This window comes from Oreochromis aureus, linkage group 14, assembly GCF_013358895.1.
Source record: "Oreochromis aureus strain Israel breed Guangdong linkage group 14, ZZ_aureus, whole genome shotgun sequence".
Classification (NCBI taxonomy): domain Eukaryota; kingdom Metazoa; phylum Chordata; class Actinopteri; order Cichliformes; family Cichlidae; genus Oreochromis; species Oreochromis aureus.
In genome coordinates this window covers 29,256,944-29,277,747 of record NC_052955.1, presented here as the reverse complement: position 1 = coordinate 29,277,747, position 20,804 = coordinate 29,256,944, and the positions used below count along the sequence as shown (strand labels likewise).

Below are 20,804 nucleotides of genomic sequence, written 5' to 3'. Positions count from 1 at the left end.
TAGCTTAATTATAACTAGGCTACTTTATTTGGCAGTAGAAAGCTACTTGACAAATGTAAATTAAAATATCACTTTAAATAACGTTTGTATCTTTTGTTGTTATTAGTACAGTTAATGCTGTGATGTATAGACTAGAAGGAGACAAAAAACCCAAAAGAGGACACAGGGAGGCAAAACTAGATTTTAAAGAATGAAACATGGAAACAGTTAAGGGAGATGAGATACAGAGGGAGGGAGCAGGCGAGAGACATGACAGGCTGGTGAGAACACACAGGGGAAACGTGGACTGAAACACAACGGGAGGAACGTGTGAACAGAAAAGGGAGACCCCGAACGTCTCCCTTTTCTGACATGGACTTATTGTCTTATTCCTAACTAATGGTCCCACACATCAGGGAAGTTCATGATCATAAAAATCACCAAACACTACTGTAACATCAGTCATCATTATTCAAAACCACCTTGTGTACCAAAGAACAGGAAAAGGACTTACATAAAACAGGCTTTGTTCAGTGTACCCTGGTTTTTTACTAAATTTGTATATAAGATAAAAATAAAAATCAACAAGCATATATTTGCTTCCTATCTGATTAGAAAAACAGTAACACTGCTGAATGATGAAACAGGGACTTTTTGTCTTGGGTAGACATGTAAAATATTATTAATATAAAATTTGCCTGTTTCTTGCGACAGTGATAACAGGATGCATATAATAAAGACAAATGGAAAAAAGAATCCTCTTCAGTTAAATGACTTGTCTTCTTTCTGGAAGCAGTCACTGAAGAATCAGTTTCACCACATACAAATGTACAGGTCCACACACAAACAAGTAACGGAGGATTATTCTACATGCTAATAATATTCGGTTTATAGCAGCAGCTAAAATTTCCTTCTATGTGAAAGCACACCTGTACAGTACTTTGGTTTCAATCAGTCACATTGATTCACTTTAATTTTTGTGGGTCTCCAAAATTGCTGAAATGCAAATATTGCACATCCAGAGTACCTTAAGTGAAAAAAAAAAATCATTGTTCCTTTTGAGGAAGATGACAGCACATTTATTGGTGTGTTTCTTTAATCAAAAATGTGATGACATAATCGGGAATATAAAAAGCCACTCCTCTTGCTATTTCTGTGAGGTCTTTGTTTTCTACAAAGACCACAAGCCAGAGGAGAGTGGGGAGATTTATTCAGACACTTTGGATATTTTCATTCATGCAAAGGCTGTAAGTACTGACGTTGAAAGTTTGATTTCTGAACTCTTATGACAATCAATTCCTTTTCAGTTGTTTACTTTTGTTTATTTATTTTTTGTTGTTACAGACCATGGCACATTTGATTCATCTGTCATTAGTGCTAGGTATGTTACCAACTTACTGGTCACTGTTATATCAATACTCTCAGTTTATATTTTTGTTTTCAATCACAATAATCTTTAATCTCTGTATATTTTTTTGTTTGTTTTTTCCAGTTAGTATTTCTATACAGTCTTTAGATTGTTCTTCTTATTTACCAGAATAACAAATTTACCTATAAATTATTAAATATTTCTTAAAATACATAAATAAGTATGTGTGCACCTCAAGAGAGATCTTGAGATTTTATGAGATTTTATTTCTGACATAAGGCAAGATCTGTGTGCTGGTCACATTGCTCAGCTTGTGCTTTGTAAAAGAAACAATTTGCCTAAACAGAAAATGGATGAAAGGACAATGAAGGAAGAATGTTGTTTTAGTTTTTTAAAATATTTATATTTGTATGATGATATTTCTGTTCATATTTTCCTTAAAAATATAAATGACTCTATATTTATTGTAGAAGAAGAAAAGTATCACTGAAACAAGCACATAAATGCAAACAGGCCTGATGTGATCTTCCTGTGTTACAGCAGTGAGGCTGCTTCCCTGTGTTTCAGCCATACGAGACTTTCCAGATGGAGGAATCAAATTTACTCCCTATCATCTGTGCCCCGGTGGAGGGAATATTACACATGATTGCAAGTGCACAGCTGGAAAGTGGATATGGAAATTTAAATGTTGTGGGCCCACTGTTAACCAAGTCACACTGGAAGCAACTGCCACAGCCAATTACACTGAGACAGAGAACTGTACTAAATGCCGTAAAATCACATACAAAACTAAAATGTTTGTTTTGTCTGTGGAGGTAGAAAATGGTAAGAAATCTAAAATTCACAACACATTAGAAATGATTTTATCGCTGGCTTAAAGTCGGCTGACTGACTTTAAAATGAAATCTAAGAACTTTAAAACCTGGTGCATATTGCTGTAGATGAGCATTCATGTGTTTTGTTTCCATGTACCAGGGTATTTAAAGCATACGAGTGATAATAAGGTCATTTGTGAGTCTTGCTCTGGAACTTCAACTTCAACTACTGCCGGCACAAAGTGTTTCAGCTTTAAAAAGAAGTAAATATATTTATATCAGTTTTTAAATATAATGATGAAGAAGATGCAGATTGGTACCTCATAGGCAAAATCATGTTTGTCACATGCTTTTAAAACAGCTTTCTGTTTTCTTCAACAGACAAAAGATTCATATCTCAGTTCCTGAGCGAGACCAAAACACAGTAAAGCTCACCTTTAAGAAGTTTCATCAACAACACCGTGTTAGTGACTGTATAGAGGCTCACACAGGTGAGTACTTTAGTCAGCACAGACAAATTTTCCTCTCACTACCATAATAGCAGCTTCTATAATTTCATTTAACACATTGGTTTTCCATCTAGAACAAAAGCAATGGTAACTTAGTGATGTGCAAAACAATGAACTGATGCATTTTGTTCCACAAAATTCAGACTTCCTAGACTCAAATTTAACAAGAACAAAATGCAAATATAAAAACAAATACAACATAAGATGAATGTGTAAAAATTAGATTTGACTCAATAACATATATGCTTAAATTCCGTATGGTTAATATATTGTTTTACTGTTATATGCCCAATTTGTAAAACTGAAATATTTTTTAATGCCTACAATTTTCTTCTTATGTCCAGGTTCGACTGACAGGCCCTGCAATGTCAGTGTGGCTACAACAAATGCAGGTACATCAGTTGGAAATTAGATTTTTCAACCTGAAAGCAGTCATTTACTTTTAACATTATGTTAATAAAAGTATATGTTCAAATATTATAATGCTGTAGACTCAATACTCTACACAAAACTCTCCTGGCTATCAGGGTGAGTCAGCAGAGCTTTGCGTTAGGGATGGTTTAAAAAAAAAAATCGATTTCCCAATTCCAAACTACTTTTATTTGAATGATCAGATATGGATTCATTAAATACTGGAATTGATTTTTAAATATAAATGTACTTTAAATGTCAGAATCTCAGCTAAAAGCTCACAAACCTCGCCAAACAGCTAAACAGCAAACGATTACAGGGCTCTAGACTTACGTTTTGCCACGGTTGCACTGGTGCATCTAACTTTTTTCTTATGTGCACCAACACAAAAGTTAGTTGCACCAAAATTTTTCAACCACATCGCTTAACACCTCAGCTTTATGCAATGGATTATAAGGCGTATTTAGAGGAACCAAACAGGCAGATAAGTCAAACTTTACTCAACTCATTTTTCTTGCCATTGATTCATTAATGTTGAATTCTCTCGCAGCTGCTCTACACACGCAATACGGTAATATTATGTTGAAGTACGCATCGTATAACTCTGTGAGGCTCATGACAAACAGTAGCCGTAATGCTCCAGCAATCCATCAAGCTTCGTAGCTTACCAAAGTCGTACTAAAACATTTTGACAGATTTTTGAGCACTGTGTACCACATATAACCAATTCGTGGTCAGTAAGCACAATCAGAATTCATACGTAAGGTATACTTATGGAAATGAAAGGATTTTATGTGCGCCTTATACAGTGGCGGTCCTAGCCTATTTGGTGCCCTGGGCGAACACTCCCTTATTACGTAAAGTTGACAGCACGTCAGGCAAATAGGCAGGCTCCATCCCCAGCCTCTAGCGACTGTGGAAGTCGCAACACTCCTCCTCTTCATTTCTCTTTTTTTAAACTTTAAAAACGGGTTGTGTGTGAGACTTTAAATCAACAAAATATAAAATATACATTTTAAATTGTTATTGATCCCTTTACCCCGAGTCCTAAAGTGTATATTTATTTTTTTACTCTTAAATATTTATTGTTTGTTTACTTGCACTGCTGTAACTGGAGCCTTCTCGTCTCGTCTCTCTCTATACTGGACTGTATGTAGCGGAGATGACAATAAAGTTTACTTTGACTTCAGCAGCGAGCAGGTGCACCGAGGGCTCTCGCGCTCACTTTTCGTGTATTGATTGATTGATCGATTGATTATGCTTTATTCATCCCGAGGGAAATATAGAAAAACATCGGTGCAAATTATAAGACCACCTTTCAGAGTCGTGGAGAGTTTTGTTTTTTTTTTACTCAACGGCTGGTCACACCGGTGCGACCTAAGATTTCTTTGGTGGAACTTTGGCACACTGGCGGAATGTGCAGGTGTCGCCGTGCGCTATTGGATTATTATGGGAATTCCCTATGTCATTTCCCCTTTCTGCGCATCTGTGCAGAGACGCGCATTGATCAAACAGCAGCAGCACGGAGTTGGTGCGTCAGCGCTTCAGCGGCGCATTCAGCTACTCTAAGCAGCACCTTCATGATTGGTTTAGGCCACGATATGGGCATAATTTTGTCTGCTGTTGGCCACGCAGAGACTTTCAGAGTTGTGGAGATGTTTTTTTTGTACTTGAGCAGCTGGTCGCAACGTTGCGACCTAGGACTTTTTTTAGCCTCACAATTTGGTCGCACTCTAGAGCCCTGCATTAAAGGGCAGGTAAACAGACCCCCCTGCATCCAGCACATACATGGACATGCTGTCAGGTGCTCAAAGTAGACATGTCAAAGATTACTGTTGTGTACAATTTATGCCAAATTATAAAACGCTTGGCTATGTCTCTAATAAAACCTCTGTAACTTTGGCCTGTTTCACATCAGCAGCATCAGTGTCATCAGCCTATTGTAGTGTTAGCATATTTTAAATGTCAGCTTGCTTTTTTTGTCTCAAGTTACAAATCTGGAGTTCTACCAGGAAGCGAAAAGTTGGATTGATGCCTTGGAGCAATGCCAGAGAGACTACACCTCCCTGGTTGAAATCACCAACCAAACAGTAAAAGATGTAGTGAAAGGTCTCCTGCAAAGTCTCCTGCAAAATGAGACACACTTGCAACAAGGGGTGTGGATTGGCCTGGAACGCTCAGTCTTTGGCAAAGATAAGGAGTGGATGTGGATTTCAAGGTCCAAACACATTTGTCCTGAGTGGAACAGAAGCATAGCTGACTCAAATAACCACTGTGCAAAGATGCTCCTGACTGAGCAACAAGAAATTAAGCTGCTGGATGCCAACTGCCATGACAGACTACCTTTCATCTGTCAAGGTGAGCATTAAAGAACAGTCTGGTATAATATTGTTATCAGTTTTTTGCTTCTTTTTCTTTCTTTCTTTTCCATTTAAAAAAGAGACTTGGCCATAATGATGTTGATGCAAAAACTTAAAACATTAGTCTTACAGCCTGAAAGCAGAAGCTTCTTCTGAAAGAATATTTTTGGATATTAACTTTTAATTAATTTGGGGGTTTGGGGTTTTTTTGTTTTGTTTTGTTTTTTGTTACAGATCTTGGAGAAGAGGCCTCGTGACCTCTACTCACAGCAACAGGAAAACTCTGGATTCAGTCATCAACAACTGCAGGACCTGCGCTTTTGTCAAAAACAAAACATCTGCGGTCCAGACATTGAACTGTTGTCATGGAGACATGTCAAATAATGTGCCAGAAAGGGTGTAATCATTGTATAGCATATATCTTTAATGACTTGAAAAAAAACATGAATTGGGGTTTTCTTTCTCTAATTCACACCAGGATGAAATTATACAAATCAGTTCAAAGAAATCATTAAAAACACGAAATTACCATACCATTCATGCCCACAGTGAGTGTATGTAAACTTCTGACTACAGCTCTATATGTAACTCGTAGTTAAGCTTTGTTGTCATTTCTCTAAGTAGCTTCAGGATTAGTTCTCCAGGCATCTTGAAGAACATCCACAGCTCTTCATTCTTTCCTATTTCGTAATAGCACGTCTTTCAGATGCTGTTCATCTGCTGCTGTAGATATTTTTTTAGGTCTGCCACTTCTTTTCTCTTCACGCCATGTCCAGATTTTCTGACATTGCAGCTAATAGCTCTTGGGGAATCACCTTGTTGGTTTAAAAACACTATTTCATACCTGTAACTGTGCTATCTTTGGCCTGTCCAGTTTAAGGCCAGAGGGCAGTTTGCACATATTATCAGTGTGGTTTTTCATTATGGGTTTGTGGGTCACATCTGTTCCTGGAAATCAGCTCAGTGGTAACTGAGAGGTTTGCATGATTAGAGCCAGAGCAGTGAGTAGCTGTGGCACAGGAGAAGTACGTGGGAGTAGTTGAGTGGGCTTCTGGCACTGACATTCTTTCAGCACAAGGTGCTACAGTTTATGTATATATTATAGGTACCCATATGTAAAGGTTTTGTTAGCAGAAAACAGGGGGGAAAAATTGCTTTATGTGTTTTAGACTTTGGTTGATTGTTTTGATAATGGCCTCCTTACCTGGGTATGGGTGATACAGAGGGAGTGCATGATGCTGCATTTTATTTTGTTTTATTTTGGGGTTTGGGGGTTTTCCTTTGTTCCATTAAGATCTTTGTTAATAAACTCCTGTCTCAAACCTGCTTCTTCAAACACCCCATAACATTTTCTACTGCATGACATTAACAGCTGCCCGTTTTGGGGGATCTCAGTGCAACATTTGCAAAACATTAAAATTTAGTTTGACCTCATAAATACAAGGCTGTGCTGTTTTTTATATGTTTGAGTAAAAGCAGCAATAGTTAGTGTATAAACACAATATCAATAGAAACCAACAAGCTCACAAAGAGCATGCGCATTTTTTGCCGCCTGAGTGGTGCGGAGCTGTAGGGGAAGCACAAATTAATTGGGAGATGCAGACTGATGCAACAAAAACCAGTAAGTAGGTGTACAGCGCACACTATAGTCTATAGCACAGAGGAGTATTAGGTTATTATGTACATGTTGGTAGGTTGTCTTGTGGCAACTCACAAATTGAAACAAATGAGCGTGCTGTGTATGTAACAGCGCGACAAAACATTACCTGTCTTTATATTAACTGCACAAATAGTGCTGGTCATTAGCTGCTAACTAACTAGGTGAGGGTGTCAGGGGTCTGTAGCTCTTTCCACCTTTTTAGGGAATATATTTAGTTTTAAAGTCAGTTACAGAGCTTTCCCTGCCTTTTCTCCAGCGCTCACTAAAAGCTAATATGAATATCCACATAATTATACATAGATGATTATTATAAAATTACGATATTAAAAAAATCACCAACAAACAGATTATATTAGATTTACATTTCAAATATGACAATATGCTGATTTTACAGTGGCAAAATTATTATATCTCTACAGTTTAAACATTTAATAAGCTTTCTGTCTGCAAAGATTTAATAGTAACACAAACTGTATCATCATAAATACATTATTTTATATTTATTACTTTATTTTTTATTCTCATTACTTTATTATTATACCACTAGGAATAAATAAGAAGGGGAGGATTCTGGATCAGCACCATGAGGAAAACTTCTGGCCATAGAATATACAGTATTCTGGAGAAGGTATAAAATATCACTGTATGTGCATGTGTGCATGTGTGTGCATGTTTTATGTGTATACATTTTTTAGATTATTACTCATGATATAACATTGTCCAGACTTGCCCTGTCATGACATGAGGAGGAAACAGTGACAAAAGGAGCTGTGTGAGGCTGCTAAATGCAGTGTGTCCTTGACCAGCTGGATTAAAAAGAGCACAGGTAACAATAACACACATACCATTTATTTTATATCAGAGGTATTCAAGTATAAAAACAATAATAAACACAATTGCAATGTATTGGTTCTATAAAATTTTCCTGTCATTACTTTATTATGGATTAGGTGCAAGAGTTGTTAAGTGTGGATAATTAAATAATAGATTAATGCAATAGCAAATTGTGCCTTGCTCTCAGATGGACAGCAAGTGGAGAGTGATAGTTCAGATGAGGAGATGGAAGGGGGAAGAAAGGCAAAGATTGAGTCACAGGCAGAGCCTAGTTTATTTCTCATAGTTTTTTTTTTTAAATCTCTTGCCTTATGATTCCAAGCGCTGTCAAAAATCTTTCCATTTTATTATTATCTCATAACACCATCTCTCCTATGGACTTTTTAATGTCTACAGTCTCAGATCCCTGCCCTCCAGCACTATCAGCAGCAAGAGCAGCAGGAATCCCTCAACAACAACATTGCACCCCATCAGGTAAAACATAGGCTATGTTTGCTTTGCATTGTCCCCACCTGATGACAGTGATATAGTATGATATGATTCAATATTAGATTCCTGATGAATGTGGGTTGTTGTTATTCAGCCTGGTTCCATGTGCCCCTTTTTAACTTTGATCACCCGCCCCTTCAAACATCTCTGCATGACTCTGTACACTGTACAGAGTCTCTTTACCCTGTACAGTATACAAGGTGAAGAGAAAAGGAAAGAGTACAGTCACCCATTGTGGTCCTGTGCTGTGCAACACACACTGTACAGTATATAAACGCTGCAGAGTTTCAGTATACAAAATAATAGTGTTTTACGACCGGTGGATCACAAAAATACTGCAGGAGGGCTGCAGTAATAACATGAATTCAGTTTAAAATTATTCACAAAATGTACAATCACATATTTAAATTAAATGTATGAATTTATATAATAAATAAATTAATTAATAAATTTATATATTAATGTATATTTGCATCATACATTGTGAGCCAACTACCAGCCAGCAGAGAAACAAACCACCACAAAATGAGTTAAAGTTATTGTAAATTAACCTTTTCGCATTTCAAGCAAGGTTTTCTTTTATGGACACATGGTTCTGAAAACAGTTTCAAATTCAACAATTACTAAAATGTAAACACTGAGCAGCAAGTTCAAGCATAACCCATCTTTACCAGATAAGACCATTATCCAAAGTTACCAATTAATTCTGAAGTTTTGCAGTTGCAAAACCCATCATGCGCTACAGCAAAGCTGGCTCATATGAGGGCCGCCACAGGAAAGGAAGACCAAGAGTCACCTGCTGAGGATAAATTCATCCAAGTCACCAGCCTCAGAAATCGCAACTTATTTAAGATCTTTGGTTCCAACTTCTGTGTCTTTGTACGACACAGAAAAGGTGAACGAATGGGCTCTACATGCATGTTTCCTACCATGAAGCATGGAGGTGTTGTGGTGGTGTGGGGGTGCTTTGCTGGTGACACTGTTGGAGATTCATTCTTTTCTTTTCTTTTTTTCTTTCTTTTTTTGCCTGTCTCATTTGGTTCTTTAACCATCAAAATAATTGTCTGAAGGCCAAGAAAGATGCCCAACAGATTTACTTTACCAAGTGGATCATCGCGGCCTTGCCATATTGGTCCATTTGAGTGACCTTTGTTATTATTATTTATTTATTTGATTTTATTTTCAGACATGACTGGGGGATAGGAAAGGGAGAGAGAAAGAAAGATAGAAAGAAAGAGAGGGAGGGAAAAAACAGAGGGGAAGAGGGACAGTGAGAAAGGGTGCAAGAAAAGAAAAAAACAACAACAACGACAACAAAAATCACCTGGATCACCTGTTGAGAGAAGAAAAAAGAAGAGAAAACAAGCAAAAAAGAGTGCAACACAGTAAACACCCTCACTGGGGGCTGCAGTGAGGTGCCCACGGGCTCTGCCGGCAGCCAGCTATGCCAGAGTGGACCGAGCCCCAGGCCCCGAGGCCAGAGGAGTGAGGGCCCCCCAGCCCCCGGAACGGGCCGTAGGTGCTTTCATCTGTCAAGGTGAGCATTAACAAACTGGTATAATATTGTTATCAGTTTTCTGCTTCTTCTTTTTTTTTCTTATTTTTACATTTAAATGAAAGGCCCAGCCATAATAATTTAGATAGCTGAAAATGTTAGTATTGCAGTCTGAAAGTAGAAGGTTTTAATCTGTTGTAATGTTGAAACAGAAAGATTGTATCTACCTATTAAAAGATTGTACAGAGACATTAAATGAATATTGTTGTTTTGGGTTACAGATTTTGGAGAAGATGCACAGTGAGCTCTACTCTCATGTGGTGAAAAAAGTGACAGCATCAGGAAGACACTCATCAATTATTATACCATTCCCACCATGAGTGTATGTAAATTTCTGACCACAGCTGTATATAAAACTCTCTTAGTTAAGGTTTGCTGTAGGCTTTTTAAGCAGTTTTGAGGAATACTTCTCCAGAGTTCTTGAAGGACATTCAAAGCTCTTCTTGGGATGTTGGCTGCCTTTTGTTCTGTTAGATGATCCCAAACTGCTTCAATAATGTTGAGGTCCAGGTTCTGGTATTCAGGTATGCTTTTACTGCAATGCCAATGTTTCACTTTCGTAATGAAAAACTGAAGCTGTTACCAATCATTTCCAGATCGTACTGCACCATGGAACAAAAGCTGATGGTCCTTTTCTTTGTTCATAAATTCATTAATTTTGACAAGATCACCAACAGCCCCAAACCATGTTAGAGCCTCCCCCATGTTTTATAGATGGCTGCAGACTCTCAGTGCTTTACCTCTCTCCTTCCCTCCTCGATACACACCAACAATGATTTGAACCAACATTTTCAAATTTGGATTTATCACACAATCACAATTGCCACTGATTTTTCAGTTCAGTTCTTGTATAATGCCGCATACCTCAGGTTTTTCGCCCTATTTACCTTCCTTAAGAATGACTCCTTGACAGTTGCCCTTCCATTGATACCGTTTCTGATGAGGCTTCACTGAACAGTAGATGGATCAACTGAAGGGCCAGATGCATCTCTCAGGACCTGTGTCAGGTCTTTGCTGGATTTGTGTCCTATCTCATAATAATGTGACTTTCAGATACTTTTCATCTGTTGTAGATTGTTTTTAGGCCTGCCACTTCTCATTTTGTCCTCCACTTGTACAGTTTCCTTATATTTTGTTAAAAGTTCGGCATGTTGTGCAGCAAATAGCTCTTTGGGAATCACCTTGTTGGTGCAAAAATACAGTTCCCACAAACTATCAGTGTGGTTTGTTATCATCAGTTTTAGTAAGTACCTGGTCAAAGGACTGAATCTGATGTTTTTTAAAGGCTTTGATGGGGAAAAATAATAGATCATTTGTTTCATGTTTATTTATACTGGCTTGCTCACCTGGTGTGAATGCCACAGAGGAGTAGATGAAGCTGCATTTTGTTTAGTTTTATCACATATTCATTTTATTTGGGGTTTTAGGCTTCAGGGTTTTTACCTTTGTTCTATTAATATCTTTTTTAATAAATGTCACCTTTATTGCACAAAATCCTGTCTCAAACATGCCACATCTTTTTCTGGTGCCTGACATTAACAACTACCCTGTTTAGGATCTCGGTGCAACATTTGCCAAACATCATAATCTACTTTAAATATAAGGCTGTACTATTTTTAATGTAAAACAGCAATAGTGTATTAACAAAATATGAATGGAAATCATCTGAAATATTACTATTATTGTCGTCAAAGGAGTTTGCAAAGAAAAAAGCGTCTGGACTTCTTTAAGTTGCTTGAAGACGTTTCACCTCTCATCCGAGAAGCTTCTTCAGTTCTAAGGTCAAATGGCCGAGAGTCCCAGATTTTAAACCCAGTGGGAGTATCCCCCCAAGGAGGGACAAAGGACCCCCTGGTGATCCTCTAATCACATGCGCCCAGGTGTGAAAGCGGGTGTGGGACCTAATCAGCCAGGGTTTCGGGTGAGCCCATTGTGAAACCTGGCCCCACCTTGTCATGTGAATTCCTGAGGTCAGATGGCCCAGGATGTGAGTGGGCGTTAAGGCGTCTGGGAGGGAACTCAAAAACTGGATTATAGATGGCAGACAGATGGTGTCGTAAACCACCGCCTCTGTTCAAAGATGGTCGCTCACAGTGGACATAGATGGCCTCTTTCACTCCTCTTTCAAACCATCTGTCCTCTCTGTCCAAAATGTGAACATTGGCATCCTCGAAAGAGTGACCTTTATCCTTAAGATGCAGATGGACTGCTGAGTCTTGTCCTGTGGAGGTGGCTCTTCTATGTTGTGCCATGCGCTTGTGAAGTGGCTGTTTGGTCTCTCCAATGTAGAGGTCTGGGCATTCCTCGCTGCACTGTACAGCATACACCACGTTGTTAAGTCTGTGTTTTGGAGTTTTGTCTTTCGGTGAACCAGTTTGTGTCTGAGTGTGTTGCTGGGTCTGAAGTACACTGGGATGTCGTGCTTGGAGAAAACTCTCCTGAGTTTCTCTGATACACCGGCTACATAGGGGATGACAACGTTGTTGCGTCTGTCTTTCTTATCCTCCCTCGCTGGTGTCTGATCTTCTTTTCTGTGCCTCTTTGCTGACTTTATGAACGCCCAGTTCGGATAACCGCATGTTTTCAGTGCTTCCTTTACATGTGTGTGTTCCTTCTTTTTCCTTCAGGCTTAGAGGGAACATGTTCTGCCCGGTGGTGTAGGGTCCTAATTACTCCAAGTTTGTGTTCCAGAGGGTGATGGGAGTCAAAGAGGAGGTACTGGTCCGTGTGTGTGGGCTTCCAGTAAACTTCAATGTTGAGGTTGCCATTCTCTTCAATGTGCACGGCGCAGTCCAGGAAAGGCAAGCAGTTGTCCTTTGTGTCTTCCCTGGTGAACTTGATGTTTTTATCCACGGCGTTAGCATGTGCGAGTGAAGGATTCCACTTCTTGTGTCTTGATTTTGACCCAGGTGTCATCTACATATCTGTACCAGTGGCTGGGTACTCTCCCTTTAAAAGAGCCAAGAGCCTTTCTTTCCACTTCCTCCATGTAAAGGTTGGCTACAATAGGTGACACGGGGGAGCCCATGGCACAGCCATGTTTTTGTCTGTAGAAGCCTTCGTTGTATTTGAAGTATGTTGTGGTAAGGCAGAGGTCTAACAGTGTGCAGATCTGATCAGGTGTGAAGTTGGTCCTGTCTTCCAAGGAGCTGTCTTCTTGTAGTCGTTTTCTGACAGTCTCCACTGCTTCCGTGGTGGGTATGCACGTGAGAGAGAGACTACATCAAAGGACACCATGGTTTCATCTGGATCCAGGGTAAGTTTCTGGACCTTGTCGGTGAAGTCGGTGGAGTTCTTGATGTGGTGTGGGGTGTTCCCCACGAGAGGTGCGAGGATGGTAGCAAGGTGTTTTGCAATGTTATAAGTGGCTGAGTTTATGCTACTGACTATGGGTCTGAGTGGGACCCCTTCCTTGTGGATTTTAGGAAGTCCATAAATGCAAGGTATGGCATCCCCTGGATAAAGGCGGTGATATGTGAGGCGGTCAATGATTTTGTCCTTTTCAAGGTCTTGAAGGCAAGTTATAACTTTCTTTTTGTAGCTGCTTGTGGGGTCTCGTTTTAAAGCTTCGTAGGTGTTGTTGTCACTGAGGAGAGTAGTGATCTTTGTGTGGTAATCTGTTGTGTTTAGGACCACGGTGCACCTTCCCTTATCCGCTGGTAATATGGTGATGTTGTGGTCTTTGCTCAGGGAAGCGACGGCCTTCTTTTCTTGTAGTGTAAGGTTAGACGGAGGGACTTTTGCACTGGAGAGGGTGGCTGAGACTTTCATCCTGATTTGCTCTGCTTCTGTCTGTGATAAGGGTCTTTGACTCCCATCATCCTCTGGAACACAAACTTGGAGTAATTAGGACCCTACACCACCGGGCAGAACATGTTCCCTCTAAGCCTGAAGGGAAAAAGAAGGAACACACACATGTAAAGGAAGCACTGAAAACATGCGGTTATCCGAACTGGGCGTTCATAAAGTCAGCAAAGAGGCACAGAAAAGAAGATCAGACACCAGCGAGGGAGGATAAGAAAGACAGACGCAACAACGTTGTCATCCCCTATGTAGCCGGTGTATCAGAGAAACTCAGGAGAGTTTTCTCCAAGCACGACATCCCAGTGTACTTCAGACCCAGCAACACACTCAGACACAAACTGGTTCACCCGAAAGACAAAACTCCAAAACACAGACTTAACAACGTGGTGTATGCTGTACAGTGCAGCGAGGAATGCCCAGACCTCTACATTGGAGAGACCAAACAGCCACTTCACAAGCGCATGGCACAACATAGAAGAGCCACCTCCACAGGACAAGACTCAGCAGTCCATCTGCATCTTAAGGATAAAGGTCACTCTTTCGAGGATGCCAATGTTCACATTTTGGACAGAGAGGACAGATGGTTTGAAAGAGGAGTGAAAGAGGCCATCTATGTCCACTGTGAGCGACCATCTTTGAACAGAGGCGGTGGTTTACGACACCATCTGTCTGCCATCTATAATCCAGTTTTGAGTTCCCTCCCCAGACGCCTTAACGCCCACTCACATCCTGGGCCATCTGACCTCAGGAATTCACATGACAAGGTGGGGCCAGGTTTCACAATGGGCTCACCCGAAACCCTGGCTGATTAGGTCCCACACCCCTTTCACACCTGGGCGCATGTGATTAGAGGATCACCAGGGGGTCCTTTGTCCCTCCTTGGGGATACTCCCACTGGGTTTAAAATCTGGGACTCTCGGCCATTTGACCTTAGAACTGAAGAAGCTTCTCGGATGAGAGGTGAAACGTCTTCAAGCAACTCAAAGAAGTCCAGACGCTTTTCTTTGCAAACTCCTTTGACTACGATGACCTGGATGACTGAGAACCTTCACAGACATACTATTATTGTCCTTTTCATTGTGATATATTATTTGTATTGTAACAATTATTTTAATACAATAGATTCTAATTATATATATTTAAATATATATTAGACTATTTAACCAGTAAGACAATGCAGCAGATGTGAGGTATTGTCCGTAGTTTGTACAACATCCTTCATCTAACTCACTGTAGGGGGTTACAGAGTGGTTTTCCTACGTAAGCCAGAGTTCTGAATTGGTTACCCTGGTGCAGTTCTCTTTACAACTGTGTGCAAAGAAAACTGCACCAGCAACAGAAAACGAATTTTTTAAAATGGAAAAAAAAAATTGTGAAAATATTAAATCATTCAAGTTTCATCAAGAAGTAGTCTCCTATGTCCTTTCTTGCAGACAGTGTTACATTTTCAGTCCAGACCACCTGCAGGGCAAACTGAGTACAGCTGATGCACTTTGTACTTTTTCCATTGCCACACAAAAGCGATTTCTTCCATAACAGAACTTGCTTAAATTGTCATCTGTCTTCCCAAAATCTGCCACCATCTCTTTCAGTTGTAAGTGACTGTAACCTCACCACTCCACAAAATGATCCACACGTTCCCTGTAGCATCTCTTTACCACCTCTGACAAATCCCCACAGCTGCAGACTTATCCAAGAACATTTTTTACAGATGACACCACTGTACAAAGGTAAACCAGTCCATTTACCTTTGTAAATCAGAAAGAAGCTAGGCTAGGTGAGGTTGCTTGGGCATCTGTTAAGGATGCCTCCTGGGTGAGGTGTTCCTAGCATGTCCAACCAGGTGGAGGCCCCAAGACAGACCAACAACACGCTGGAGAGATTATATATCTCAGCTGGTGTGGAAACGCCTCGATTTTTCCCCGGAAAAGCTGGAATAGAGAGAGGAACGTCTAGGCTTCTCTGCTTGGGGTGCTGTCCCCCCAACCCGGCCCCAGATACGCGGAAGAAAATAGATGGATGGAATAATACCATTCAGAATGTCTGATCTAATATATAAGTAATGAATAATTAAATTACATTAATAAATTAAACTGACAGCAAAAACAAGATTTAAAAGCTTTTATTAACAAACATTTATAAATAACAAACATTTTTTAAAGATGACTGTAAAAAGAAGTCCAATTTTTAAAAAAACTTAACTTTAAAACACAAAATTAATAATTAAAATGTTATTAAAAGTGTTATTAGTGTTTGAGAAGTATGTGAACACAACCATCTGGTTATTTATGTATATAACACCATGAGTTGTTCTGCCACCGAACCACCAACCAGCTAGCAAAGAAACAAACCACCACAAAATGAGTTAAAATTTCTGTAAATTAACCTTTCCACACTTCAAGCGAGGTTTTCTCCTTTTATGGACACGTGGTTCTGAAAACAGTTTAAAATTCAGCAATTACTAAAATGTAAACACTGAACAACTTAAAGCAAGTTTAAGCGTAACCCATCTCTAACAGATTAGACCATTATCCAAAGTGTACCTGATTAACTGGCAAGTCTGTAATTCTAAATTTTGCTTTAATAGTGCAACAAAATAAATACTCATACTTGGTGTATTTTAACAAGAGAGCTGTTGGTTTAGTTCAGGCTCTAGTTGTTTATGTCATGTTTAGTTGTGCCATACTGTATATTAGAGTTCTGTGACCTACATCATCTGCCTCCACCTCACCCCATCCCTTTCATCCAACTAACAGCGTTATAGTGTCCACCAACAGGCTGTGGGCAACAGCACCAGCAGTGGATGTGCCTCAACTAATCTGGTACAAAAATCTAATTCATGATGATTATTTGATTTGGCAAAGCTTTTAATGTCAGTGTCCGCCCCATGCCTGGTTAAACGTGGAGGGTTGTTTCAGGAAAGGCACGTAAGTGTGCACTAGTTTGTGTCATCAAATAAGAAGAAGAACTATAAAATACTAAAGTCAAACATAGAACTCAATAGAGGGGTGAAACCAACACTCGAAAAAAATAGCATTTCATTCCACTTCAAGTGGAACGGACAAATAAAAAGTATAAGACGGGAGAACTTAAAAGACCACCTTTACTTATTAAACTGTGCCCAGTTAAACTAATATATTTTTCTGTGTATGTTTACTTTGCAAGCGCTGACTGTCACTCCAAGACACCTTCCACTCCTGCTAGCAGCTTGGGGAGATTTCTTGAGTCTTTATTTGCCACCTGAGGAGATTTGTAGCTTCCAACTTTCCCAACTTGTCCCACTCCACGAGAACTCCCTGATGGCATTTTCTCCTGAGACTCGCATGCCCTCGTCTACGCGGGCGACGACTTTTAACTGTTAGATGGGGATTTTCTTGCAGAGCTATGCAGTTTGTTCAAAAGTTTCTTTAGGCCGCTGTTGCTTTTAGGGGTGTTTTCAATCTTAACATTACTGACTGCCTTTGTTCAGCCTGATAATGAAAATTAACAATATTACTAAAACCACTGTCACATTTTTTAGCAGGTTAGTAAATTAGCAGAGAGAAGAAAAGAAAATCACATTCACTGGACTGAGGGCAGGGTGGAGCGTAGAGCTTCATCTGTGAATATGAACGGACCATTTCTGCCAGTCTACAGGACGAGAGAGACAAAGATTAAAAACAAACCGTGTAAATATTATAAACACTGGAATATAACATTTACCTAAACCATTTTTAAAAAAAGCTGCAGTTAGTCTTACAGTTCTGGACGAAACCTTTTACAAACAGACACTGACTCTCTAAATGTCTCCATGCTGGTGTGATTACAGTTACTTGTGTTGGTAATCAGTATATTTACTCCTAGTTAGGAACTACACCATGAACAACTGCTGGTTACAATGTGAGTCCAAGTGTCCCTCTTTTAAGCACCTCGGTCTCCAGAAGGTAGCTGCTCTTCAGATGAGGCAGGCAGGCTTTGTTCCTGGCCTGGAGCTCAGCAATCCTTAGTCAGTCTTCAGGTGCACCATCAGGCTCATTCTCTGCTCCCACACAGAAAGTACTGGTGGCTGAAAAGAAACCAGTGGAAGGAAACAGTTATGTACACACACCTATGCAACTAGTTTTGCAGTAATTATCCCTCTGACCCGTCTTCCCAATGTGATGTTTGTGCTATGTACGTATGGTTGGAAAGGGTCCAATTTTGACTGCAGATAACTGTACGTGTAACACGTAACCAAATTCACTCCCTGCCAGATGGTGGCACAATTATTTCTGTTCATACTGAATTATTTTGTTTATTCATTTGAATTACTAGTAAATAAAAATTTTAAATAAAATCAACTGGGTTTTTTTTCCAAAATAAAAGTAATTATGATTTTTGCCATAATTGTTCAGCCTTTGTAGTCTTAATGCTGTTTGTTCAGCTGCCCCCTAAATCATGGTTCTTAAAGCTAAATTCTACTTTAAAAACTGATCACTTTTTAGCTTTTAGATAAATAAAGAGTCCTGAGAAAAAGTATGATAATGTGCTTAATTAAATAAATAATGAATTAAAATGCTTGTAGCACTTTGATTTAATATTGTGATTGTTTTGTTTTATAGTGACCCCAGTGCTGCACTGAAGATTTGAACAAGAGCTCAGGACTTTTCAGACAAGTTTTTTGCTAAATGTGGGAAACCGATGCTGTACTCATGTGGGCACACCAGGTGTTTACTTAGGCTCGGCATAGGCGTCTGTAACCTGGAAGACCAGTGATTTGGTCACTGGCACAGCTTCTTGCAGGTGTGTCAAACGGCTCCATGCACACAGGCTGGGAAGAGTTCACACTGGGCAGGATTAAATGAGAGCGATCTGAAGCCAGGCTGTAGAAAGCCAGGAGTCTTCTACAGATCAGAAAACCTTTAAGGTCACAACAGTAATACTTTAATGGGAGCACAGAGATGTTTAGAGATGCAAATTTCAAACACTGATCACAACCATTTCAGTGTGCTGCTAAAGTACTGTAGGTGTGATCAAAAAACTTGGTGCTGACAACCTGAGAGGAAGAAAAGGTTCAAGAATCAAATATTCTTTTAGTATGATTGTTAAAAACTGAGAATGCAGTGTCCTATTCAGATAAATGTATTACAGAAATTAAGAACAGTTTAAAAGAAAAAAAATGAACTCTTTATCAGTGACATGACAAAATTAATATAGAGAGTGACTGTGATAAAATTTTTAAAATTTTTAAATCAAAGTACAATGAATCTAAAATATACCCGCTTCAGTGTGTTATTGTCAAGATGCAGCAAGAGTGTCAGTTTCATCCACTGTGGTCTGAGTGAAGTTTTTTAGGGGGCATTTTTTAGCCTTTATTTGATAGAGACAGTATAGACAGACAGGAAGGCAGGGAGAGAAAAAAGGGAAAGATTTCCAACATAGATCTAAAAAAGAAAAATTCACTGGGCACTGAAGGTTTCCTGGATGAGTTATTCTTTAACTTTTTCTAAGTTGTCCTCTGTGTTGTGCTCGTCATGGCCCTGGTCACTGGTAACTACTACAACTACCACAAAGGTGGCTTAAGGTAGTTTAGCAGCTGTTTGTGGTCTTTTTTGTCACTGCAATAACATCACAAGCACACAGGAGTCAGTCATGAAACTTAACATGTGTCACTGACACTGAAATAAAGACAAGTTTGAAAAACTTGTGTGTTTCAGCCTAGGAACTCAGCAAAGTAAAGGGGTATATTCATGGTGTGCGACTCCTATTGCGCAATAAACCTGCTGGCACCTTCACAAATTTGAACTGGCTTACAAACTGCAAACTTTGATACAATGTTCTGTATTTTGCCTTTCTATATTGTCATAAATAAAACTAGATTTCTCTCATCGCCCAGCCCTCCTTCAGGGTGGCCATGATTTTAATCCCACCCATTTCCCCGATCACTGGTACAAAAAAAAAAAAGTTCTGAGAGGCCATAATTTCTGTCCCTACCCTTTACAGTTCATGGTGCCTTCCACTGAGCTCTGGTCCAGGCTGTCAGAGTTCATGGCTCTCTTCTCTTGTGCTCTCTTGCAAACAGCCGAGTTTGTGCTTAGGACCTCAAAGAAACATGAGCCTGATGCATTGCCTCCAGTGAACAGTTTCATTGTGTACTTTAAAGGTATGGTCAGCAGAGCCCAACTAAAGGTAAAGATATAGTGACAGAAAACATGTTAGAATGCAAAAGAAGTGTAAGCTTCAAACTACAATACCAACCTTTGCCACCAAGCTGGCCACCCTGTTTGCAAGCATCTTATCGTTGGTTTGGGCGTTGTCCAACCTGAGCTGAAGTAGCAGTTTTTCCATGATAATAGCCTGCATTTCCCGCTCTTTGACCTCAGAGAACATTTGAGTGGATCCACCTGCTCGTGGCTTTTCTGGAGATGTTGCTTCTTGCTGTTGTAATGACTCACTGCCTTCTCCATCTGTACCACATCAAGTATTCACAAAGTGTAGCTAAATCCAGTGGAGTGGTTAAAACCAACAATGGTTTAAAAATTATATATTTTAAAATAAAATAACATACTAACCGAAAATGGGTTTAGCAACATTTTGGACAGTGTTTGCAGTAGCTAGCGAGCTGATTGGAGACCAAAACAGCCAATCAGAATTTTTGCACCCAAGTCTGTGATTGGTTGGTTTTGTGGCACATTTATAACGTGTACAGAAAGAGTTGAGCGCAAGGTGCAGAGATGTCGAGAGCAGGAGCGACACACTGAGAGCAGGTCTACAGATGTCCGTCAGCACATAGAGCAGAGATCTGAGCGAGAGGGGCTGTTATTGTGTGTGTATATGGATAATAGCAAACACGCAGCAATGAATTTTGTTCGCTCACCTTTTCACATATAGTGGTCACTACAGTGGACAGCTATTCAAAGGCTGTTTTCTTGTATTTGTGTCAGTGTTGATGTTATACTTGCACATTGGACACTGTTATTCCAGTCATGGCAATAACACACTGACACTGACGTGTCACTCCATACCCTGCCACCCACTGGTCGTTTAATGTTACTATAGAT

At 39.6% G+C, this 20,804-nt stretch overlaps 1 protein-coding gene across 1 annotated transcript; it reads left to right on the top strand.

The window, feature by feature from the left end:
• The first annotated feature begins 1,175 nt into the window (after nt 1–1,175).
• LOC116330400 lies at nt 1,176–6,769 on the top strand. The gene is made up of 8 exons (XM_031752719.2): nt 1,176–1,226; nt 1,324–1,360; nt 1,889–2,173; nt 2,324–2,426; nt 2,545–2,654; nt 3,017–3,064; nt 5,073–5,441; nt 5,678–6,769. The coding sequence occupies exons 2-8, from the start codon at nt 1,327–1,329 to the stop codon at nt 5,698–5,700; spliced, it is 972 nt and encodes a 323-aa protein (XP_031608579.2). The 5' UTR covers nt 1,176–1,226; nt 1,324–1,326; the 3' UTR covers nt 5,701–6,769.
• The last annotated feature ends 14,035 nt before the right edge of the window (nt 6,770–20,804 follow it).